The sequence below is a fragment of the Gigantopelta aegis genome, chromosome 1 (assembly GCF_016097555.1).
Source record: "Gigantopelta aegis isolate Gae_Host chromosome 1, Gae_host_genome, whole genome shotgun sequence".
In the NCBI taxonomy this organism is placed as follows: Eukaryota; Metazoa; Mollusca; class Gastropoda; order Neomphalida; family Peltospiridae; genus Gigantopelta; species Gigantopelta aegis.
In genome coordinates, this window is record NC_054699.1 from 43,063,982 (window position 1) to 43,091,546 (window position 27,565).

At 39.5% G+C, this 27,565-nt stretch overlaps 1 protein-coding gene across 3 annotated transcripts in view; it reads left to right on the top strand.

The window, feature by feature from the left end:
- The first annotated feature begins 596 nt into the window (after positions 1-596).
- LOC121375340 (transcriptional coactivator YAP1-like) overlaps positions 597-27,565 on the top strand; it is a 73,420-nt gene continuing 46,451 nt past the window's right edge. The window contains exon 1 of one of the 3 annotated variants that reach the window (XM_041502753.1): positions 597-2,003. In XM_041502753.1, the coding sequence (XP_041358687.1) occupies positions 1,558-2,003 (446 nt within the window). In that variant the 5' untranslated portion in view covers positions 597-1,557. The remainder of the gene's footprint in view (positions 2,004-27,565) is intronic. The other 2 variants (XM_041502769.1, XM_041502761.1) reach the window with 2 other exon arrangements.

Sequence of the window (27,565 nt, forward strand, 5' to 3'; positions counted from 1 at the left end):
GAGTAAACATCAGTGGTGTAGGAAGGTGCCAAAATGTAGGGGAGGGGAGGGGGGGGGGGAGCACACACAAACATACAGTGCTATATCATAATTTATCATCAATTAAAAAAGAAACAATAACAACAACAAAAAAACAACGCAAAAAACCCAAACAACAAACATCACCAACCACAAAACAATCATAACAAGAGTAATAATAATAGTAAAAAACATATTAACACCCCAAAATAAATTTAACATAAAAACTAAATAATAATAATAATAATAATAATATATAATGATTCGACCGCTATTAAAAAAACAACAAATTATAAAGCACACACACAAAATAACAAACACCTAAAACAAAAGATCTGGTTTATAAAACTCACAAAACACGACAAAAGAACACCCCCCTCCCCCCAAAAAAAACCCCCCCAAAACCCCCCCCCAAAAAAAAACCAAACAACAACAAAACAACCTAGTCAAAAAACCCAAACAGCAACAAACAATACAGACAATATATAGTACAAACAAAATAATGAACAAAAATGACAGCAATACATTGTTAAAATTTCTAAAACTGTTTATTATAGTACGATTATGTCAATCAAAAAGATGTATGTTTATTTCATAACCGTTATTTACTTTTACTTTAAATCGCCGCGTGTAATATACCAGCTATATTACACACACAGGCAGCTATATCTTGTCGTCTACCGAAGGTGTACATCACAAGTGATTGACTGTCCAACGGATAAATAATTACCCGTCAAACGCTTGTCACAAGGTCATTTGTACCCGCCCACTGGTTCATCGCTGGCCAGAACTCTTTTTGATTGACAATAACAACGTTTTATTTCTGCACGGCAAATGCCCTTATTTGGAACAGGGGCAATCCCGTTATACCCATTAAGAGCCATTCGTTGGGTAACTGGTTGTTGTCGTTTTTTGCTTGCCCCTCCCGTTAAAAAAAAGAACAAGTAGAAATCTGCAGGAAATGTAACGGTAAACGAAAAAGACAGTTGTTAATTAAACGGTCATCTTGCTGGTAAAGCAGCGAGCTGTTGGTCTGAAGCCACTACGATTCATAATATCAAACGCAATTTCTTGTTTTCCTCTGGCCGCTGACAGCTGATAGATCTAAAAGGTCCCGAATGAGAATTTGTGACGTCACAGTGTAGTCGTACTCACATCCGCTCCATTGCTGACAAGTGGCATGAACAATTGGTTTCCCAGCGCGACAGATACGGTGACAGTAGTGTTATACGACTAGACCACGTGGTAGTCAGATCCGTTGAAACAGCATTAAATTTGAGTCAGTACCGTATCAAACATTTAATTTTATTTCCGGAACTCTTTTCCGCACGCGGAGCTTTGTACCTGTTACACTGGGCGTGAGAGGGACTGGGTAAACTCAATTTCGTGTTAAAGTTTGATGGTGCCTCCCGTCAGAAAAATATCGCCAGGAAAACTTCAGGATTTATTGTCTCTCTTTCGCTGGAGGAGTGGATTTTGTTGTGTGGGTGAATTTCAGGGATTTTGTGTATTATCTGTATATACCACTGACACTTGAAAATGTCGCAGGAGAGAACGGAACGGAAAGGCTCTCAGGTAGTGCATGTGCGGGAGAACAGTGACACAGAACTGGAAGCGCTGTTCAATTTCGCAATCAACCCGTCCGACAATAAGGGCTGCATCCCATTCCGAATGAGGAACCTGCCACCTTCTTTCTTCAACCCCGGGGCCCAGAAACACATCGGACACATTCACGAGGACAGTTCCGACTCCACCGGGTACCCGGCCACGCCCAGCTCGGTCGGGGGAGCCCACAGCAACGTCATTTCACACAGCAGAGCGCACTCCTCCCCTGCAAGTCTTCAACAGACCCTCAGCGCCGCACCCCCACAGTTACCCCCTCCACACACGCGACAACAGAGTTGCGACATTCTCTCGGACGATCAGCCGCTGCCTCCAGGATGGGATATGGCCAAAACGTCCCACGGACAAAGGTACTTTCTCAAGTAAGTCGGCGAAAGTTGGCTTTAGGTGTTCTCGACGCCATTTTGAATTGGTTAGGGGATGGTTGTAAGTTATAGAAAGGTATGACTAACGGTAATAAGTGTTATTACACGGTGAAACCTATATTTTTAGGGGGTATGTTGTTAAGTCTGTACGTTTCGTTATCCGGGACCCTCACCCGGATTGTTTTTCATGTCGATTTTTAACTGGATTCACTAATAAACCGTAAAGCGCCCCCAGGCCAAAACTTTGAAGTTTGACAGCTACAGGTAAACACAGAATCTACGTTCTCACTTAGCAGTCGGGCTGTTTCGCTGAGCCATACACACGGTAAATTAAGCACAATGTTTTTTCTTTCATTTTATATTGGTTCTCAATTTTAAAAATGCCAGTGGATATAAACAAGGGTCGGTTTATAAATAATAAAAAAATTAAAAATTAATAAAATGTATTAAAAAAAGTTGAACATGTTGCTACAAATGTAATACGTTAAGGTGTGCATTTCAGTTTGTCTGCCTATACTATGTGTTGTGTGTGTGTTGTGTGGATATTTTTTTTTAAGTATTACAATGTTACACAGACTATAATAGTATTTTTTTTTTTTTTTAAATACTGTATTACATATTAATATAACATGTAAAACAATGTAATCAGACAAAGGAATGCTGGGGTATTTAATGTACATACTTAATATACTATATGGCTGTGTTTTAACATTAGTTCTTAAAACTTTTTTCTGGCCGAACCAACATGCCCATACGCAGAGGGGTGCATATGCACCCCCCCCCATAGTCTACCGAGGTCTGTCCCAGAATGCAGGAAAATGCATCTCCTGCATTCTAGATTTAATTTTTTTTTAGGGGGTGGCATGCCCCCAGACTCCCCTAGCAACTCCGTTTACGCACCCCTATAGCATATACATTTCTGCATACGGGCCTGACCAATATATTTATATTGAAACAAAATGGAAATAGATATTATTTACAATCTTATGTGTCGTGCTAAGTTTATGAAACGAGTCAGGATTCTTGTGTTGCAAGAGCGAGGTTAATACATGACTCCTAAAACGAGTTTTGTAAAACAGTACGACTCACGAGTGTAATACTTTTTAAATTTTGCTTTTGCACCACCAGAAACTCCATATGTATAACCTGTATGTTTTAGTTCTGAAAGCGGACCATTTGCTTCGGGGGGGGGGGGGGTCATCCTACCCCCCCCCCCCCATCCTACGCCCCTGATATTTGACATGCACTATCTGAGCTAGAACTGGAGAAAGCAATGTTATATTATGACGACATTTCGCTTGTTATTACACATGTGCTTCGTACAGTTTTTATTAACTTGGTTATGTTGAACCATATATGAATAATAATAAACATTACAACAAAAAAATAACTTAACAACCCTCCTCCCCCCCCCCTCCCAACAAGAATCCCCAATTTAAAGAGACCTTTGTGAAACATTTTAAACATATTGATATACAGGGTTTTATAAAATACATCATCCCACATGCGCATTTTCTTTGGATGATTACCAGGTTCACTGAAAGTGGTGAGAGGAACAACCTGTAGTCCAGGTAGTAAAGCACTTGTCTAATCCGTGGTCAGTCTAATATTGATCCCCATCAGTGGACCGACCCATTGGGGTATTTTGTCGTACCAGCCACGGCACCACGACTGGTATATCAAAGTGGTCCGAAGAACAACCTGTAGTCCAGGTAGTAAAGCACTTGTCTAATCCGTGGTCAATCTAATGTTGATCCCCATCAGTGGACCGACCCATTGGGGTATTTTGTCGTACCAGCCACGGCACCATGACTGGTATATCAAAGGCCGTGGTATGTGCTATCCTGTCTGTGTGATGGTGCATATAAAAGATCTCTTGCTGCTAATCGAAAAACATAGCAGGTTTTCTCTCTATGACTGTCAGAAATGACCAAATATTTGACATCCAACACCCAATGATTAATAAATCAGTGTGCTCTAGTGGTGTTGTTAAACAAAACAAACTTTACTAATTATATGGAAAAATGTAGAGGGTTTCCTCTGTGTGACATCCAGTAACTGATGATTGGAAAATGAATGTGCTCTAGTGGTGTAATTAAAACAAACTTTTTAATGGAAAAAATGTAGTGGGTTTTCTCTCTCTGACATTCAACAGCTGATGATTAATAAATCAGTGTGCTCTAGTGGTGTCGTTAAGCAACACTGTAAACTTTAACATTAGTAGACATCGTTGTTGTTGATTTGATCTCTCAATCCAGGAAGTGCTTGGCCTACTGCTACCGTCAACATGTACTGGACTGTGGAGTGTTGTGCTATTGTTTTTCAACAGCTTATCAATGTTGTTCAGGATGTGTACGTAGTACAAGCTTAATTGTCTCCATGTTAATTACTATCACAGCTACCGCTACCGGCCTTGGTCCATTGCGCAGTAGCAGTTTAAAAAAAATAGTGGTATGGCTCGAGGTTGCCAGATTTCTCTGGAAATTGTCACAGATACAACAAATATAACTCACAGGAAAAAAAAGTGTGTCTGCCAGGCATGGATATGTAGGTCAGAGCTTGATAGGGATCTTGGTCAGTGCTAAGCAATCAGGTCATGGATACAGGTCAGGGCCAGGCATGTAGGTCAAGGCCAAGGATGCAGGTCAAGGCCAAGGATGTAGGTCAAGGCCAAGGATGTAGGTGTACATTATTTGCTAATATATAACATAAATTTGTACGTTTGAAATATGTCTACACAGCAAAATAACCTTTCAGTCATGTTTATTTGCTGTAAAAGTCACTTTTTAAAACAAATTTGCTGTGAGCAGGACCAAAATTGTGAAACATTCCTTGCTAATGGGAAAAGGCAGCAGGTGTCCTCTAAAGACAGCCAGTTAAAATACCAAATGTTTGACATCCAATATCTGACGATAAATATATCTGTCAATGTGCTCTAGTAGTGTCTTTAAACAAAACAAACTTCATAACTAAATGAGTTTAAACATTTCTAACCATTGGACTGCATGCCACTGGTTCCAGTCAGTGCACCACGACTGGTATATGAAAGGCCGTGGTAAGTGGTATCCTGTCTGGGATGGTGCATGTAAAAGATCCCTGGCTAATGGACAAATGTAGCATTTTCTCTCCAAGTCTGTATTTATATAAAAATTACCAAATGTTTGACATCCATTAGCCGATAATTAATAAATCAATGTGCTCTAGTGGTGTCATTAAACAAAACAAACTTTAACTTTCATGTCAAAAATTACCAAATGTTTGACATCCATTAGCCTATAATTAATAAATCAATGTGCTCTAGTGGTGTCATTAAACAAAACAAACTTTAACTTTCATGTCAAAAATTACCAAATGTTTGACATCCATTAGCCGATAATTAATAAATCAATGTGCTCTAGTGGTGTCATTAAACAAAACAAACTTTAACTTTCATGTCAAAAATTACCAAATGTTTGACATCCATTAGCCGATAATTAATAAATCAATGCTCTAGTGGTGTCATTAAACTTAACTCTTTCTTTTTTTTACATATATCACTGTTTGTGAATGAGGGGATGAGGCCAATCGATATAACATTGGATCACTGTGCTCCAGTAGTGTCGTTAAACAAAACAAACAGGTTTTTTTTAACATATACCACTGTTGGTGAAGGGTGGGGGGGGGGGGGGAAGAAGCCAATCTTTTTTGTTTTTTTTAACATACACCACTGTTGGTGAATGGGGGAAGAAGCCAATCGATATGGCGTCGGGTGACATTGTTCCTCAATGAAGTAATGTCTAAGTTTGGCGGCCTGTTTCGGAATCCCGCTCGACCTGCGCTTGAATGGACCTGGGGAGGATGTTTACTGTTTGGGAAATATTTCTCTCACTTCGCAGCATTTGTCCGCTGTGTTTGTCGAGAGTAAAATCAGAACAGCCATGTTTGTTTCCGTGGGAGACCAGCCATCCAGTTACCACAAGGAGGTTCTGTATTGATCACGAAGGTGCAGTGCTCGGATGAGGGGGGGGGGGGGGGTGTCTTCGCTCAACTCCTCCCGGGGGCGGGGGGACATAGCCCTGTGGTAAAGCGCTCACTTGATGCGCCGTTGGTTTGGTATTGATCCCCATCTATGGGCCCATTGGGCTATTTCTCATTCCAGCCAGTGCACCACGACTGGTATATCAAAGGCCCTGGTATGTACTATCTTGTGTGTGAGATGATGCATATAAAATATCTAATGGAAAAATGTAGTGGGTTTCCTTTCAAAGACTAGATGTCAAAATTACCAAATGTTTGACATCCAACAACCGATGATTAATAAATCAATGTGCTCTAGTGGTGTCATTAAACAAAACAAACAAATCACTCCTATCACATTCATACCCATTGGGCTATTTCTCGTTCCAGCCAGTGCTCCACAACTGGTGTAACAAAGGTCGTGGTATGTACTGTCCTGTCTGTGGAATGGTGCATATAAAAGATCCCTTGCTGCTAATTGAAAAGAGCAGCCCATTAAGTCGTGACAGCGGGTTTCCTCTCTCAATATCTGTGTGGTCCTTAACCATATGTCTGACGCCATATAACCGTAAATAAAATGTGTTGAGTGCATCATTAAATAAAACATTTCCTTCCTTCCTCTAATTAGCTCGATGGTCAGTCGTTTCATCCCCCGTAACCATATGTATGACGCCATATAACTGATGTTAAAAATGTGTTGAAAAGTTAGTTTGTTTTGGTTAACAACTCCACTAGAGCATATTGATTAGTTAATCATTGGTTATTGGATGTCAGACATTTGGTAATTCTGACACATAGTCATCAGAGGAAACCTGCTACATTTTCTTAATGCAACAAGGGATCTTTTATATGCACTTTCCCACAGACAAGAAAGCACATACCACAGTTGTGGTGCACTGGTTGGAACAAGAAAAAACCCAATCAGTCGAATAGATCCACCGAGGTGGTTTGATCCTGCGACACAAGCACCTCAGGAGAGCAGTGAACGAAATCCTGCCCCATTAAATGAGTTGAAAGCATTATTAAATAAAACATTTCATTCTTTCTTTTCCTTATAACAAATAAAAGATGGATCTGGGGGGGGGGGGGGGGGTGTTATAATTTTATTATATATTAATTTTCATTTTTTTTATCGGCTTTTTTTTTTTACGATCCCCCTCCAAACCTCTCCCAAAGTTCCCTTGACACTGGGGCTCCCCTAAATGGATTTTCTGGATCCGTCACTGCCAATGCATTTTTTTGTTGTTGTACAGATGTGTCATTCGTTCTTTTTATTTATAATTCATTCTATATTCTGGTTAAAAGGTTCCTTTCTCTTCCTACTACATTTTTGTATTATGAGTCATTTTCAACTTATTTGAACTCAATATATATATATATATATTTATATATATATTTTTAAAGATTATATAGTTCTCTGGTGGGTTTTTTGTTGTTGTTAAGAAGATGTGAGCCAGCTTCTGTTGGTGGTTAGTTGAAGCAGTGGGTGGAAACCTCAGGAAAAATTGTATATCGCCAGGTTCTATCTGATGCTTTTGATAGCCCCGGAACATAATCGTGCACTTACAAGAGATAAGAAACCAGACCAAGGCCGTGCATAGTGGGCTGTATAGTTTGCAAACCATTGTGTTACCATGGTAACGGAGCACATATCACAGTCTGTGAGTTATTGTTTAGCACACAGAGCAGCTTCAAAGAAAGCATCAATAACTTAAGTGGAAATTTGATCAATGGTGAAATAAATGTTTAATTTTTTATTCTTTTCACATTTTTTCTTCGTGGTTCAAATTTATGCAGTTAAGTACTACAGTCTTTGTGGAGTAAACCAGTAGTAAAAGTTTGTTTAGTAACGTCTTTGAGGGTCAAAACATAATCAGAAAATTTTATACATTTACACATATTGATGTGATACATAAATTTACATATTTTTTGATATTGATGTTTACCACAAATAATGTCCATAAATATATGCACCTCAGCGCTCACGCTGGATCACAAAATACCTGTAGCCAAAACAATTGCCAAATGGGATTTTTATTAACCATAGTGCCACCTGTAACTAAATTGATTAGTAAATATTAATACACTTTTTTTTTTCCATTATAATATCAATAATAGCTTTCCTCAGTAAAGTTTGAGCACAATGTTTAATTAATCATCAGCATTTTAACATGGGTGGGGGTAGAATTTAACTGTCGGTTGATTAATCATCAGCATTTTAACATGGGTGGGGGTGGAATTTAACTCAGTCAGTTGATTAATCATCAGCATTTTAACATGGGTGGGGGTGGAATTTAACTAAGTCGGTTGATTAATCAGCATTTTAACATGGGTGGGGGTGGAATTTAACTCAGTCAGTTGATTAATCATCAGCATTTTAACATGGGTGGGGGTGGAATTTAACTCAGTCAGTTGATTAATCATCAGCATTTTAACATGGGTGGGGGTGGAATTTAACTAAGTCGGTTGATTAATCAGCATTTTAACATGGGTGGGGGTGGAATTTAACTCAGTCAGTTGATTAATCATCAGCATTTTAACATGGGTGGGGGTGGAATTTAACTAAGTCGGTTGATTAATCAACATTTTAACATGGGTGGGGTGGAATTTAACTCAGTCAGTTGATTAATCATCAGCATTTTAACATGGGTGGGGGTGGAATTTAACTAAGTCGGTTGATTAATCATCAGCATTTTAACATGGGTGGGGGTGGAATTTAACTAAGTCGGTTGATTAATCATCAGCATTTTAACATGGGTGGGGGTGGAATTTAACTCAGTCGGTTGAGTGCTCGCTTCAGTTGCAGACCTTGCACGGGTCCGATCGCACTCGTATAGTGCATGTGTTTTCAATCTGACGAGTGTAACAAACAGCTCACGTTACACTCAACAAATGGCACACATAAAAATAGATGGGTATATTTATAGCTCATTTGGCTGATATGAAGGTCCTTTTATTAAAACAATAAAAATTAAAAACATGGCAGTGGCTTCCATGCAGTCGTTAAACTGGTATTTCTCTTTGTTTAACAAATCAGAAAATTGGTTTTATAGACAATTGCGTTTATTTTTCAGAGTGATTTTTCACTCGCCTTAGTTTATTGAGAGTGATTTTTCACTTGTCTATAATTTTTAAAAACCAAGGACTGCAGTTGCTTGCGTTGCAGAATCGAATCACCTTGGTGGATCCATTCAACTGATTGGGTTTTTTCTTGTTCCATCCAGTGCACCACAACTGGTCAAAGGCTGTGGTATGTGCTATCCTGTCAGTGGGATGGTGCATATAAAAGATACCTTGCTGCTAATGAAAAAATGTAGCGGGTTTCCTCTGATGACTACGTGTCAGAATTACCAAATATTTGACATCCAGTAGCCGATGATTAATTAATCAGTGTGCTCTAGTGGTGTCGTTAAACGAAACAGACTTTTAACTTTAGATTTTTGACCTGACCACTCAATGTTCCATCATCACATAAACTGGCGTGAGATAAAGCTTAGACTTTAATAAAAATGTATACTATTGTTTCAGTTTCTTTTTCAAGATTTCTAAATACATACATGCATGTACGCACTACGCATACATATTGAACATTGATTTTCCTACCCACTCTATTCTTCCCCACCCACATCATCCAATATCTTAAGTCCATAAATATCTAAATTGCTTTGAACACCATTACGTTGTATAACAATGTTCACGGACTTCTACTGTGCTGTGAAATAGGATCATATTTCCCAAGTTGCATTCTCCTCATGTCAACATGAATATTTTAAACGGTTTGCAAAATACACTCAAGATTGCCATAGAAACACTCACAATTTATGAGACTTATGAAATAAGATACTGCTTTTAACTCATTTTCAACTATATTAAATGTAAATTGTTGCTATTGTTATGAATAAAACTGTTTTTGTTTGTGTGTGTATATATAAACCATCCCCTTTAAAAAAATGCCCATCAGTCACAAAGTATATTTGACTTGACATATTATATAAAGTAAAGTAAAGTTTGTTTTATTTAACAACGCCACTAGAGCACATTGATTTTTTATCTTATCATCAACTATTGGACGTCAAACATATGGTCATTCTGACATTCTGTTTTTTTTAGAGTAAACCTGCTGTCGCGACATAGGCTACTCTTTTACAACAGGCAACAGGATAGCACAAACCATGGCCTTTGTTGAACCAGTTATGGATCACTGATCAGTACAAGTGTTTTACACCTACCCATTGAGCCTTGCGGAGCACTCACTCAGGGTTTGGAGTTGGTATCTGGATTAAAAATCCCATGCCTCGACTGGGATCCGAACCCAATACCGATACTATAGACCGATGGCCTAACCACGATGCCTCCGAGGCCGGTGACATATTATATCTATATGTTGTATGTAGAGGATTCATTCTAAGTGTTTTATATCAATTGGCTCTGTTAATCTGACAGCCAGTGCACCATAACTAGTATATACCAAAGGCCGTGGTATGTGCTATCCAGTCTGTGGGATAGTGCATATAAAAGATTCCTTACTACTAAAGGAAAAAAAGTAGCGGGTTTCCTTTCTAAGACTATAGACCTGTGTGAAAATTCACTTGAATTGAAGCCCATACATAGACCTGTATGAATATTCACTTGAATTGAAGCCCATACATAGACCTGTGTGACTATTCACTTGAAATGCCCATACATAGAATGAATAGTCATACATAGACCTGTGTGAATATTCACTTGAAATGAAGCCCATACATAGACCTGTGTGACTATTCACTTGAAATGAAGCCCATACATAGACCTGTGTGAATATTCACTTGAAATGAAGCCATACATAGACCTGTATGAATATTCACTTGAATTGAAGCCCATACATAGACCTGCATAGACCTGTGTGAATATTCACTTGAAATGAAGCCCATACATAGACCTGTGTGAATATTCACTTGAATTGAAGCCCATACATAGACCTGTGTGAATATTCACTTGAAATGATAGCCCATATTCACTTATGAAGTCATACATAGACCTGTATGTCACTTGAATTGAAGCCCATACATAGATATTCACTTGAAATGAAGACCTATATGAATATTCACTTGAATTGAAGCCCATACATAGACCTGCATATACCTGTGTGAATATTCACTTGAAATGAAGCCCATACATAGACCTGTATGAATATTCACTTGAATTGAAGCCCATACATAGACCTGTGTGAATATTCACTTGAAATGAAGCCCATACATAGACCTGTGTGAATATTCACTTGAAATGAAGCCCATACATAGACCTGTGTGAATATTCACTTGAAATGAAGCCATACATAGACCTGTATGAATATTCACTTGAATTGAAGCCCATACATAGACCTGTGTGAATATTCACTTGAAATGAAGCCCATACATAGCCCATACATAGACCTGCATAGACCTGTGAAATGAAGCCCATACATAGATGAATATTCACTTGAAATGAAGCCCATACATAGACCTGTATGAATATTCACTTGAAATGAAGCCCATACATAGACCTGTGTGAATATTCACTTGAAGCCCATACATAATGAAGCCCATACATAGACCTGTGTGACTATTCACTTGAAATGAAGCCCATACATAGAATATTCACCTGTGTGAATATTCACTTGAATTGAAGCCCATACATAGACCTGTGTGAATATTCACTTGAAATGAAGCCCATACATAGACCTGTGTGACTATTCACTTGAAATGAAGCCCATACATAGACCTGTGTGAATATTCACTTGAAATGAAGCCCATACATAGACCTGTGTGAATATTCACTTGAAATGAAGCCCATACATGACCTGTGAAGTTGACTATTCACTTGAAATGAAGCCCATACATAGACCTGTGTGAATATTCACTTGAAATGAAGCCCATACATAGACCTGTGTGAATATTCACTTGAAATGAAGCCCATACATAGACCTGTGTGAATATTCACTTGAATTGAAGCCCATACATAGACCTGTGTGACTATTCACTTGAATTGAAGCCCATACATAGACCTGTGTGACTATTCACTTGAAATGAAGCCTGTACTTAGACCTGTATGAATATTAATGAATCCTGTACATCAGACATGCATAGTCTCTCCACCTCTCTCCAGTGGTTCGTACTCATTAACCGTAGCACCTGTTAACCCATGGGATTTCAAATGGCATTGAAATCATGTTACCCAAGTGTTTTGAAAAACACTGGGCTCGGATTTCTGGGAAACCTTTGAGGAGCGTTCCACAGATCACACCAAGTTACCTGCCTGTACTGTCAAAGTGGTACATCATAGGACCAACATAACAGAGAGTGGAAAGGAGTATGTGAAAATAATCATCTTAACCACTATTACTGTTGGTGGAAGCCATGGGGGGGGGCCCTCTTGGGGATGTTTTTAGCAGTCTGTTTACTATTGGCAGAACAGTGCTGTTGTCTGTGGCTAAATCATGAGATTTAAAAGTTAAAGTTTGTATTGTTTGATGATACCATTAGAGCTTCACTGATTTATTAATCATCAGCTATTAGATGTCATAACATTTGGTAATTTAGACATATGGAGAGGAAACCCACTACACTTATCTGTTAGTAGCAAGGGATCTTTTATATGCACCATTTGACAGACAGGATAGCACATACCACAGTCAGTGATATACCAGTGGTGGTGCACTGGCTGGAATGAGAGATAGCCCAATGGGCCCACTATCGGGGATCAATCCCAGACCGACCGCTTAATCATTGTGAGATTTATATGGCTGCTACGTGGTGAATTTCTATCCACATTAAACATTTGGTCATTCTGACATATAGTCTTAGAGATGAAACTCGCTACATTTTCTCATTAGTAGCAAGGGATCTTTTATATGCACCATCCCAAAAACATGATAGCACATACCATGGGCTTTGATATACCAGTCATAGTTCACTGGCTAGAACAAGAAATACCCCAAATGGGCCCACCGACAGGGATCAATCCTAAGTCCTTAGTAAGTCTTGGTGAAGACTCCACAGGTGAAATGGCATTAGCCACTTTACTGCCTTCAGTAAGTCTTGGTGAAGACTCCACAGGTGAAATGGCATTAGCCACTTAATGGCCTTTAGTAAGTCTAGGTGAAGACTCCACAGGTGAAGTGGTGGTCAGCTGAAGTTTGCACTTGTTGACTGGCTGACCACCCGCCTAGTCTTGTCTTGGGGCTGTTGATGTTGCCTTTCTTCTATCTGTGTCCACTTCCACGTGGAAGTATGGGACAAAGCTGCACACCATGGCCTGGCAGGCTGGACAGAAACACAGTGATCAACAATGCACTTTTGTCCTGCCCATTGAGATCCCGCAGTGAATGAATCACTCGTTTACAATAGTGTGTGTGTTGTATGTGTGTGGTTCGCTGACCTGACTGGGGCTTTTGCTTAATAGTGGTCCACGGTTTTGGAGAGTTCTGTTTTGAAGAGAGCGCATGGATGAGTCTGGGTCAGTAGGTTAATGGGTGGGTGGGTGGGTGGGTGTGGGTGGTTTGGGAAGGCAAATGTCGTCCCATGTATGTAACTGAGAACAGTCCCTTAAGGGGTTTGGGTTGGGAGGGCATCACCCCCCCCCCTCCCTTGTATGTAACTCAAGACTTCCTTTAAGGGTTGGGTTGGGAGGGCATCTGTTCCCACCCCTTGTTTCTAACTCAGGACAGTCCCTTAGGGGGTTGGGAGAACATCTATCCTCCCTTGTATGTAACTCAGGACACTCCCTTAAGGGGTTGGGATGCGAGGGCATCTATTCTCCCTTGTATGTAACTCAGGACACTCCCTCAGGTGGTTGGGAGAACATCTATCCTCCCTTGTATGTAACTCAGGACACTCCCTCAGGTGGTTGGGAGAACATCTATCCTCCCTTGTATGTAACTCAGGACACACCCTTAGGGGGTTGGGAGAACATCTATCCTCCCTTGTATGTAACTCAGGACACTCCCTCAGGTGGTTGGGAGAACATCTATCCTCCCTTGTATGTAACTCAGGACACTCCCTCAGGTGGTTGGGAGAACATCTATCCTCCCTTGTATGTAACGCAGGACACTCTCTCAGGTGGTTGGGAGACCATCTATCCTCCCTTGTATGTAACTCAGGACTATACTAACTCAACTATATTAAACTGTATATTCCTGGTATTCATTACCTGCTAGTATTTAACGTATGCACTTGTGAAATATGTCTACACACAGCAAAATAACCTTTCAGTCATGTCGAGTTGCTGCGAAAGTCGGTACGTCTGTTTTTTAAAAAAAACAACTACCGTAGGCAGTCTCAAAAAATTGCCGTTAGTGGACTGTGTCACCCATGGCAACATTTTAAAAATATTGCTGTAGGCGACAAATTCTTAAGTTAGAGACCTGTAATACTTTGTTTATGTCGGTTAAAAAAAATCCAGGTTGTCCTTGCATTTATAGCACTGGTGTTTGAGTGCATTGAACTAATGTAAATAGAGTGGAGGAAATAAAAATTAGCCTGCCAGGGCTTGTTTCTGCATTTACACATTAATGTCAGTGCAGATGTACCTGCTTTTGAACGTCTTTTATTTGTTGCAGTAGTTTTTGTCACTGGGGTGGGGGGTGGGGTGGTATGGACGTAGTCCAGTGGGAAAAAACAGGCTTTATGCGTGGTAGGTCTGAGATTGATCTCCGTATGTGGGCCCATTGGGCTATTTTTCGCTCCAGCCATTGCACCAAGACTGGTATATCAAAGGCCATGGTATGTGCTATCCTGTCTGTGGGAAAGTGCATATAAAAGATCCCTTGCTGCATTAGGAAAAATGTAGCGGGTTTCCTTTCTTAGAATATAATATTATGTCATAATTACCAAATGTTTGACATCCAATAGCCAATATGAATGAATCAATGTGCTCTAGTGGTGTCGTTAAACAAAATAAACTTTTCTACTGGATTAATTTTTTACAAAAAATACTTTGAGGGGGTACACATAACCTTTACTCCCATATTTTCACTTAATGTTTTATAAAATTTATACATAAAATGATATTAATACTTGAATTGGTAACTGTTATTTTGCTTGACACCACTAGAGCACATTAAGTTAGTAAACATCGGTTCAAAATCTGTTTTGATATTCTGTTGCCGACCATGTCAGCTAGTTTTAAATGCCAGCATAGCAAAATTAAAATGTAGTTACATATATATATATATATATATTTATGTACAAGTAGTGTATGCTTAAAATACCCCCCACTCCCCATATCTCCAATGTAATTGCTTCTAAAATAGGCCTAATGGCAACCACATGTGGATTTGGTGGCTGAAGAACAGCAAAATGTCTGTAAATAGCACCAAGCCCATGTTTTCCTGGAAACAAGAAATGCTAAACATCTCCGCTATGTTTCCATAATTATAAATTAGGAATTTTAGAACATTTTTGTTTATAGCCTTGAAAACACATTGGTAATGTCTTGTAAATTTGACCTGTTGCGTGTAGGACAAATACTATTTAAGAATGACTAACCTGATAGCCAGACAGTAATCACACCTGTAGCTACGATGTAATTAAAATGATTATCCACGTAGTTCAAGATATACAGGGAAATATAACCAGTGTGTCATAATGATTTCACATGCACATCGAATGATGTAATTTTGGGAAGCGATGTCATAACATAATGCGGCTTCCCCAGTCTTAGCTCTGTGTGATCCCTTACCAAAATAATATCATTTCCTTGTCTCCTTCTAGTTGCATTTGTAACATTTTGACATGACCCTAGCTTGTTATTCCTAAAAATAAACTGGCCTCGGTGGTGTCGTGGTTAGGCCATCGGTCTACAGGCTGATAGGTACTGGGTTCGGATCCCAGTCGAGGCATGGGATTTTTAATCCAGATACCGACTCCAAACCCTGAGTGAGTGCTCCGCAAGGCTCAATGGGTAGGTGTAAACCACTTGCACCGACCAGTGATCCATAACTGGTTCAACAAAGGCCATGGTTTGTGCTATCCTGCCTGTGGGAAGTGCAAATAAAAGATCCCTTGCTGCTAATCGGAAAGAGTAGCCCATGTAGTGGCGAAAGCGGGTTTCCTCTCAAAATCTGTGTGGTCCTTAACCATATGTCTGATGCCATATAACCATAATAAAATGTGTTGTGTTCGTCGTTAAATAAAACATTTCTTTCCATATAACCGTAAATAAAATGTGTTGAGTGCGTCGTTAAATAAAACATTTCTTTCCATATAACCATAATAAAATGTGTTGAGTGCGTCGTTAAATAAAACATTTCTTTCCATATAACCGTAAATAAAATGTGTTGTGTTCGTCGTTAAATAAAACATTTCTTTCCATATAACCATAATAAAATGTGTTGTGTTCGTCGTTAAATAAAACATTTCTTTCTTTCATAAAAATAAAATAATAGATAATAAAGAAATTGTTACACTCACGTATGAATTGTATTGATTTTATCAAAAAACTTGGGCAGTACAAGAATCCTGACACTCGTTTCGTAAAATCAGTATGACACGCACGCTCTACGGTCGTATAATAATCTCTGTTTATATATCCCACTTCCGGTCTCCATGTCCTGACACTCGTTTCGTAAAATCAGTACGACACGCACGCTCGTATAATAATCTCTGTTTATATATCACACTTCCGGTCTCAATGTCCTGACACTCGTTTCGTAAAATCAGTATGACACGCACGCTCTACGCTCGTATAATAATCTCTGTTTATATATCACACTTCCGGTCTCAATGTCCTGACACTCGTTTCGTAAAATCAGTACGACACGCACGCTCGTATAATAATCTCTGTTTATATATCACACTTCCGGTCTCAATGTCCTGACACTCGTTTCGTAAAATCAGTATGACACGCACGCTCGTATAATAATCTCTGTTTATATATCACACTTCCGGTCTCGATGTCCTGACACTCGTTTCGTAAAATCAGTATGACACACACACTCGTATAATAATCTCTGTTTATATATCACACTTCCGGTCTCAATGTCCTGACACTCGTTTCGTAAAATCAGTATGACACGCACGCTCGTATAACAATCTCTGTTTATATATCACACTTCCGGTCTCGATGTCCTGACACTCGTTTCCTAAAATCAGTATGACACACACACTCGTATAATAATCTCTGTTTATATATCACACTTCCGGTCTCGATGTCCTGACACTCGTTTCGTAAAATCAGTATGACACGCACGCTCGTATAACAATCTCTGTTTATATATCACACTTCCGGTCTCGATGTCCTGACACTCGTTTCGTAAAATCAGTATGACACGCACACTCATATAATAATCTCTGTTTATATATCCCACTTCCGGTCTCAATGTCCTGACACTCGTTTCGTAAAATCAGTATGACACGCACGCTCGTATAATAATCTCTGTTTATATATCACACTTCCGGTCTCGATGTCCTGACACTTGTTTCGTAAAATCAGTATTGACATGCACGCTCTACGCTCGTATAATAATCTCTGTTTATATATCACACTTCCGGTCTCGATGTCCTGACAATCGTTTCGTAAAATCAGTATGACACGCACGCTCGTATAATAATCTCTGTTTATATATCACACTTCCGGTCTCGATGTCCTGACACTTGTTTCGTAAAATCAGTATGACACGCACGCTGTACGGTCGTATAATAATCTCTGTTTATATATCACACTTCCGGTCTCAATGTCCTGACACTCGTTTCGTAAAATCAGTATGACACGCACGCTCGTATAATAATCTCTGTTTATATATCACACTTCCGGTCTCGATGTCCTGACACTCATTTCGTAAAATCAGTATGACACACACACTCGTATAATAATCTCTGTTTATATATCACACTTCCGGTCTCAATGTCCTGACACTCGTTTCGTAAAATCAGTATGACACGCACGCTCGTATAACAATCTCTGTTTATATATCACACTTCCGGTCTCGATGTCCTGACACTCGTTTCCTAAAATCAGTATGACACACACACTCGTATAATAATCTCTGTTTATATATCACACTTCCGGTCTCGATGTCCTGACACTCGTTTCGTAAAATCAGTATGACACGCATGCTCGTATAACAATCTCTGTTTATATATCACACTTCCGGTCTCGATGTCCTGACACTTGTTTCGTAAAATCAGTATGACACGCACGCTCGTATAATAATCTCTGTTTATATATCACACTTCCGGTCTCGATGTCCTGACACTTGTTTCGTAAAATCAGTATTGACATGCACGCTCTACGCTCGTATAATAATCTCTGTTTATATATCACACTTCCGGTCTCGATGTCCTGACACTCGTTTCGTAAAATCAGTATGACACGCACGCTCGTATAATAATCTCTGTTTATATATCACACTTCCGGTCTCGATGTCCTGACACTTGTTTCGTAAAATCAGTATGACACGCACGCTCTACGGTCGTATAATAATCTCTGTTTATATATCACACTTCCGGTCTCAATGTCCTGACACTCGTTTCGTAAAATCAGTATGACACGCACGCTCGTATAATAATCTCTGTTTATATATCACACTTCCGGTCTCGATGTCCTGACACTTGTTTCGTAAAATCAGTATGACACGCACGCTCTACGTTTATATATCACACTTCCGGTCGTATAATAATCTCTGTTTATATATCACACTTCCGGTCTCAATGTCCTGACACTCGTTTCGTAAAATCAGTATGACACGCACGCTCGTATAATAATCTCTGTTTATATATCACACTTCCGGTCTCGATGTCCTGACACTCGTTTCGTAAAATCAGTATGACACGCACGCTCGTATAATAATCTCTGTTTATATATCACACTTCCGGTCTCGATGTCCTGACACTCGTTTCGTAAAATCAGTATGACACGCACGCTCGTATAATAATCTCTGTTTATATATCACACTTCCGGTCTCGATGTCCTGACACTCGTTTCGTAAAATCAGTATGACACGCACACTCGTATAATAATCTCTGTTTATATATCACACTTCCGGTCTCGATGTCCTGACACTCGTTTCGTAAAATCAGTATGACACGCACGCTCGTATAATAATCTCTGTTTATATATCCCACTTCCGGTCTCAATGTCCTGACACTCGTTTCGTAAAATCAGTATGACACGCACGCTCGTATAATAATCTCTGTTTATATATCACACTTCCGGTCTCGATGTCCTGACACTTGTTTCGTAAAATCAGTATGCACGCTCTACGGTCGTATAATAATCTCTGCACTGACACTCGTTTCGTAAAATCAGTATGACACGCACGCTCGTATAATAATCTCTGTTTATATATCACACTTCCGGTCTCGATGTCCTGACACTCGTTTCGTAAAATCAGTATGACACGCACGCTCGTATAATAATCTCTGTTTATATATCACACTTCCGGTCTCGATGTCCTGACACTCGTTTCGTAAAATCAGTATGACACGCACGCTCGTATAATAATCTCTGTTTATATATCACACTTCCGGTCTCGATGTCCTGACACTCGTTTCGTAAAATCAGTATGACACGCACGCTCGTATAATAATCTCTGTTTATATATCACACTTCCGGTCTCGATGTCCTGACACTCGTTTCGTAAAATCAGTATGACACGCACGCTCGTATAATAATCTCTGTTTATATATCACACTTCCGGTCTCGATGTCCTGACACTCGTTTCGTAAAATCAGTATGACACGCACGCTCGTATAATAATCTCTGTTTATATATCACACTTCCGGTCTCGATGTCCTGACACTCGTTTCGTAAAATCAGTATGACACGCACGCTCGTATAATAATCTCTGTTTATATATCACACTTCCGGTCTCGATGTCCTGACACTCGTTTCGTAAAATCAGTATGACACGCACGCTCGTATAATAATCTCTGTTTATATATCACACTTCCGGTCTCGATGTCCTGACACTCGTTTCATAAAATCAGTATGACATGCACGCTCGTATAATAATCTCTGTTTATATATCACACTTCTGGTCTCGATGTCCTGACACTCGTTTCGTAAAATCAGTATGACACGCACGCTCGTATAATAATCTCTGTTTATATATCACACTTCCGGTCTCGATGTCCTGACACTCGTTTCATAAAATCAGTATGACACGCACGCTCGTATAATAATCTCTGTTTATATATCCCACTTCCGGTCTCGATGTCCTGACACTCGTTTCGTAAAATCAGTATGACACGCACGCTCGTATAATAATCTCTGTTTATATATCACACTTCCGGTCTCGATGTCCTGACACTTGTTTCGTAAAATCAGTATTGACATGCACGCTCTACGCTCGTATAATAATCTCTGTTTATATATCACACTTCCGGTCTCGATGTCCTGACACTCGTTTCGTAAAATCAGTATGACACGCACGCTCGTATAATAATCTCTGTTTATATATCCCACTTCCGGTCTCGATGTCCTGACACTTGTTTCGTAAAATCAGTATGACACGCACGTTTGTATAATAATCTCTGTTTATATATCACACTTCTGGTCTCGATGTCCTGACACTTGTTTCGTAAAATCAGTATGACACGCACGCTCGTATAATAATCTCTGTTGATATATCCCACTTCCGGTCTCAATGTCCTGACACTCGTTTCATAAAATCAGTATGACACGCACGCTCTACGGTCGTATAATAATCTCTGTTTATATATCACACTTCCGGTCTCGATGTCATGGTTTCTTTTGTTAAAAGTGGACAGTGTTCACCGACATTGCATAGGGCAAATGTTGTATAAATATTCCATTACATTTGTCTACCAGATCTGAGTCATAATATACAACGTAAATTTGTTTAACTTTGTCTACCTATGTTGTATAATTTGATGTTATACAGATATTCCTTTACATTTGTTTACCAGTACTGAGTGGTATTATTCAACACAGGACTTCTAGATTATGGTAGCCCCACTCCCATGGCAAGTGACATTCAATGTTGGGCTAGTAAATAACTACTAATGCCATGCCCGACAGTTAGTGAATTTGTCTGTCAGATGTTGCAGTTAAGTCTAATTTTGTAAATATGAATATCTTGCCCCCATCCCAACCCCCAATCTTAGTGTTTTTAAGCTCTGTCTCCCTCTTTAGGTGACATATCTGATTATTACTATTATTTAATAAAATTGTGTTAACTTGAAGTAAAGTAGGGCTAGTGAATTTTTTATTGTGGCTGGTAAATGTTTTAAATCACTGATCCCATGGCTAGTGGATTTCATAACACTTCTAGAAGTGTCCGTCTACCTATTAATGATTGTATAGCGTGATGTTTACAAATATTCCTTTACCTTCCTATACACTTGCAAATTCTATTAAGTTCTACCGGAGGTGTGGAATGTAGCCCAGTGGTAAAGCACTCGCTTGATGCATGGTTGGTTTGGGATCGATCTCTGTTGATAGACCCATTGGGCTATTTCTCGTCAGTGTACCACGACTGGTATATCAAAGGCCGTGGTATGTGTTAATCCTGTCTGTGGGATGGTGCATATAAAAAGATCCTTTGCTACTAATGGAAAAATATAGTGGGTTTCCTCTTTAAGACTATATGTCCAAATTACCAAATGTTTGACATCTAATAGCTGATGATTTACATGTCAATGTGCTCTAGTGGTGTTATTAAACAAAACAAAAGTTCTACCATTTTGAATCACTCTTGACCTGAACTGGGGTTCTGTCACAAATCATAACTCATGACCAGGATAGGCATACTTGAACCTGCAGTGGATATGGGCACATTCACAGAGTTTAAGTTAAAGTTAGCACATCAATTTATTAATCATCAGCTACTGGATGTCAGGCATTTGGTAATTCTGACAGTCTTAGTGAGGAATCCCACTTCATTTGCTTATTATTAGCAAGGAATCTGTTCTTTTATATGCATTTACCACAAAATAGGACAGCACATACCATAGCCTTTGGTTGTGGGGCACTGGTTGGAGTGGGGGAAAACCTAATAGATTCACTGAGGATGTTTGATCTTAAGACCCAAACATCTTAGATTCTCCTGCAATTGAGAAAGACATTTGTAGATATTAAACTTTGTTGGCCTCACTGGTTGGGATGGCGGAGGGGTGGGGGGGTGGGGGGGGGCTGAAAATGGGTTCACTGGGGTCATTTGATTTTACAACGCAATTGGCACCTCGGGTGAGTGCTCTACCAGCTTCGCTAGATTCCGCCCCCATTAATAAAGGTTTCCCGTCCTTTCCCTAGATGCACTGTCAAGTTGATATGAAGTTTAAAAAAAAAAAAAAAAAATCTCCCGCAGCGAAATGGTTTTAAAAATAGGCAGTTGTTTACCACACGTGTGTGGACACCTAGCTCTATGTAATTGGTAGGTAGTGCCAGCGTGCGAGGGTACCGGGTCTGTGGCGGACAATACTCGTTCACGCTTCGTGTCACTGCTCGAGAGACGCTTGCATATATTTAGCCGTCAAAGGCCAGGACGATCTATTTGTGGCCACGGATCAGTCTCCGAAGAATAAAAGTAAACACTGGGCTTAGTGTTCTCATTTTTGTGTGTGTCTCTCTCTCGCTGTGTGTGTGTGTGCGTGCGTGTGTGCGTGAAGAATAAAAGTCAACACTGGGCTTAGTGTTCTCATTTTTGTGTGTTTGTGTGTCTCTCTTTCTCTCTCTGTGTGTGTGTGTGTGTGTGTGTGTGCGCACGTTTGGTGAGGCCAGATCTTCGTAGTAGTAATATTAATGCATATATGTATATCTATATTTGTGTGTGTGTATGTGTTTGTATGTGTGTGTCTGTGTGTGTATGTATGTATGTATGTATATCTATGTCTGTGTGTGTATGTATGTATGTATGTATATCTATGTCTGTGTGTGTTTGTATGTCTCTCTCTCTCTCTCTGTGTCTGTGTGTGTGGTGTGTATGTATGTATGTATATCTATGTCTGTGTGTGTTTGTATGTCTCTCTCTCTTTCTGTATGTGTGTGTGTGTGTGTGGTGTGTATGTATGTATGTATGTATATCTATGTCTGTGTGTGTTTGTACATGTATTTATCTGTGTGTGTGTTTGTATGTCTCTCTCTGTGTGTGTGTGTGTGTGTGTGTGTATGAATATCTATGTCTGTGTGTGTTTGTACATGTATTTGTCTGTGTATGTGTGTTTGTATGTCTCTCTCTGTGTATGTATGTGTGTGTATGTATGTCTCTCTCTCTCTCTCTCTGTGTGTATGAGTGTTTGTATGTCTCTCTCTCTCTCTGTGTGTGTGTGTGTATGAATATCTATGTCTGTGTGTGTTTGTACATGTATTTGTCTGTGTATGTGTGTGTTTGTATGTCTCTCTCTGTGTATGTATGTGTGTGTATGTATGTCTCTCTCTCTCTCTCTCTCTCTGTGTGTATGAGTGTTTGTATGTCTCTCTGTGTGTGGTGTGCATGTATGTATGTTTCTCTGTGTGTGTGTGTGTGTGGTGTGCATGTATGTATGTCTGTGTATGAGTGTTTGTATGTTTCTGTGTGTGTGTGTGTGGTGTGCATGTATGTATGTTTCTCTGTGTGTGTGTGTGTGGTGTGCATGTATGTATGTCTGTGTATGAGTGTTTGTATGTTTCTCTGTGTGTGTGTGTGTGGTGTGCATGTATGTATGTCTGTGTATGAGTGTCTGTGTATGAGTGTTTGTATGTCTCTCTCTCTGTGTGTGTGTGTGTGTGTGGTGTGCATGTATGTATGTCTGTGTATGAGTGTTTGTATGTCTGTATATATGGTTTTGCTTGTGTGTTTGTATGTCTGTGTGTATATCTGTATATGTCACACACAGTGTGTATATGTGTGTGTGTGTGTGTTTATATTCCCCGATGTGTGTGTGTATGTGTAAATATCTGTTTGTTTGTGTGTGTATATCTGTGTTTGTATGTCTGTATGTGTGTGTTTGTATGTCTCTGTATAATTTGAAACATGCAATGTATGAAAATCTACAGTCCAGAAAGTAGAAGGGAAGTAACCCTGTATTGTGCTCTTTTTACGAAACTTGCACTTGATTTACCCCGTGTAAAATTCATCAATAAATAATTATATATGTTAGTGTAGATGTCTGGGTAGTATGGAGTTTCTCAAAGGTAATGGACGGGTGACAGTGGCGGATCCAGAAAATCCATTTGAGGGGGGTGGGGTGGGGGGGGGGGGGGGGGGGGCAATGACATGTGATATTCCCGATGGGATTCCTCTGATTCTCCAATGTCAAAAATGAAAACACAAAAATAAAAGTATAACTATTGCAAAATTTAGGTGTGTGTGTGTGTGTGTGGGGGGGGGGGGGGGGGTTCCTGAGCCCCTGGGTTTCCCTTAGATCAGCCACTGAGTGGTTTTGCAGTGCAGGTGTATTACAATACATACATGTACTATGATGCTACTACTACCAAGTCATAAACATATCATACACTATGCTCTATTTTTCTCTAACTTTACATTATGTTTGCAACATGTTCAACAATGTATATAAGTAATTATGAATAGTCCATTGTGTACACATGTACAACAAACGTACATGTATGTGTTCATATACATACCATATAATGGTGTGGTAATTTTATCTCATTACACATGTATTATGTGGGTCTCTCTTTGCTTAATACAGATTTTCTTTTAATGTGTAGTTTTAAAATGTTTTAAAAAGCCAACTTTCAATGATGACCATATTGCATGCTGCTTTTTGCCTTGTGTGTGTGTAGTCGGCTTAAATTGCCTGACTGTAGCAGTAGTCATAATAGTCGATAAAAAAACCCGCCTCATATCTGTAACCCATAGCAACTCATGTGTTCTTAGCATAGCGTAAACATTATTAATAAATAGCATGCAAAATCGGGGCTTATATAATATAGCATTTGTTTGACTTGCATTTCAGATATAACCAGGAGAAACAATAATGTGCATTTCATATATCATGCAGTTTGTTAGATATAGTTTTAAAATTTCTTACAATGTTTGTTTTTGTTGAAGATGGGGCGGGGATTTCAAGAGGGACAAAACATTTTTAAACTGTGGATCCAGACAAAATTACAGGGAATGGCTCAAGAAGGGGTGGAGTGGAGGGGGGGGGGGGGATTATAAGAACATTTAAAAAAAATTGTTTTCTGTAAATAATAAAAGGTTGACCACAATTTTAAAAGAGAGAAAGGGAACAAAATATTTCAAGGGGGCCACAAATCATTTTAAAGGTAACATAAAAAATATTCTGTTTGGAAAGGCCCTAAATGGGAAGGTTGAACCTAGAACAAGTGTTGATCAGGGATTGACTGGTAGGGATGGGGGTAGGGATTGACTGGTAGGGATGGGGGTAGGGATTTACTGGTAGGGATTGACTGGTAGGGATGGGGGTAGGGATTGACTGGTAGGGATAGATTGACTGGTAGGGATGGGGATAGGGATGGGGTAGGGATTGACTGGCAGGGATGGGGGTAGAGATTGACTGGTAGGGATGGGGGTAGGGATGGGGGTTGAACTATAATGTTAACCTAAATTTTGTTTTAACATGTATAACCAATCTAACCTGTAATATATATATATATATATATATATATATATATAGAATTAATATTATTATTATTATCTCTTTAATATAATTAATACAAAATTTGACCAATATTTACTGAAGTATAATTTAACCTGTCTAATACAGCTAACCTTAATTAATACAATTGGCATGTAATGAATAAATGAACATTGTTTTGCATCATATTGATATTGTTTTCAGAAATATTTATTGATGCTGTACAGTACACGACACAACGACAAAGCCAACTAGCAAAGCGTGGTTGGTTTTTCAGTTGGTTAATGCTCCTGCTGAACACTGGGGAAACAGTGATTACTCAGCAACTCCTAAATCTAACCATACCCCCCACCTTCAATTTTTGGGTTCATCCGAATATTTTTATCCTTTACTTGGTTGACATCCAATAGCCGATGATTAATTAATCAATGTGCTCTAGTGGTGTCGTTAAACAACACCTTCACTTGGTCACACCATTCACACTAGGGTACCAGAATAGGACCGAGATATAGCCCAGTGGTAAAGCGCTAGCCTGATGTGTGGTCGTTTAGGATTGATCCCCGTCGGTGGGCCCATTGGGCTATTTCTCATTCCAGCCAGGGCACCATGACTGGTATATCAAGGGCTCTAGTATGTGCTATCCTGTCTGTGGGATGATACATATAAAATATCCCTTGCTACTAATGGAAACCTGTATTGGGTTTCTTCTCTAAGACTATATGTCAAAATAACCAGTAGCCGATGATTAATAAATCAATGTGCTCCAGTGGTGTCTTTAAACAAAACAAAAAACATTATTACCACAATGTTACATAGGCGGAAATAAAAACTGTCAAATTTTGTCCCATAGAACTGCTGAATAACCCATTCTCCTGGTTGACTGTGTTGTTGAGTTGTGTGTTGTATATATAATGTGATATTTTGATGTGTGTTGTATATATATAATGTGATATTTTGATGTGGTCCGGAGTGTAACATGGTAAGTCGTGATGCTATTGTTCACAGAAGGAACCAGAACTACTAGAACACTTGATTACACCCACCCACCACCACCACCTCCCTGATGTGGATAACTAGAATATAACTGAACCTGCTACAGTGGACACCTTGTATAACAACCACCTGTCTATTATGGCCAAATGTGTTTAGGGTTTTTTTCATTTGATTCAGAATTACATGTATATTATATTGTATGTATTTTACTTTAATTTGATGTTGACAAAAATTCCATGTAATACATAAATCATAAACTGTATGTTACAGTATGTATTAGGATGCATGGTCGTGGGAAGGTGTTAAAAAGTGTGTGTAGGGAGGGGGGGGGGGGAGGAGGGAGGGAGGGCACACACATACATATATATAATTTATAAATACATGTATTAATATATAAAAACCAACACTGCTGCCTCTCTTCCCCCACCTCCTATGCCTGTTACCATTTGTACATTCATTCATTTCAACTTAGTTTCGTGCTTATATCCAAGTAAGGTTCAAGCATGCTGTCCTGGGCACACACCTCAGCTATCTGGGCTGCCTGTCCGGGACAGTGGGTTAGTTGTTAGTTGGTTAGTGGTTAGTGAGAGGGAAGAGGGTGTAGTGACCGTACACCTATCCATTAAGCCCTTAAGAACTCGCTCTGGGTGGGAGCCAGTACCAGGCAGCGAACCCTGTACCTACCAGCCTGTAATCCGATGTCTTAACCACTGCGCCACCGAGGCCGGTAGATTATACATACATACATACATGTACATGTGTTAATTGCTAAACATAAATGCCTTGATATGAAACAAGATCATTACAAATTGCATGGACCAGTCTGTGTCTGTATATCTGGCCCGATTGGTAAGTTGGGAAAAACATTCCAAGTATACAAGCCAGTGGCAGATCCAGATTATTCATTTAGGGGTGGTAGGTGGGGGGTGACCAGTGACATGTGACCAAGGCCCCCAAACGTTCCTGAAGGAATTTCTCAGATTCTCCCCCCCCCCCCCCCCCCAAATATATATATACATATATATATATATATATATGTATATATATAAT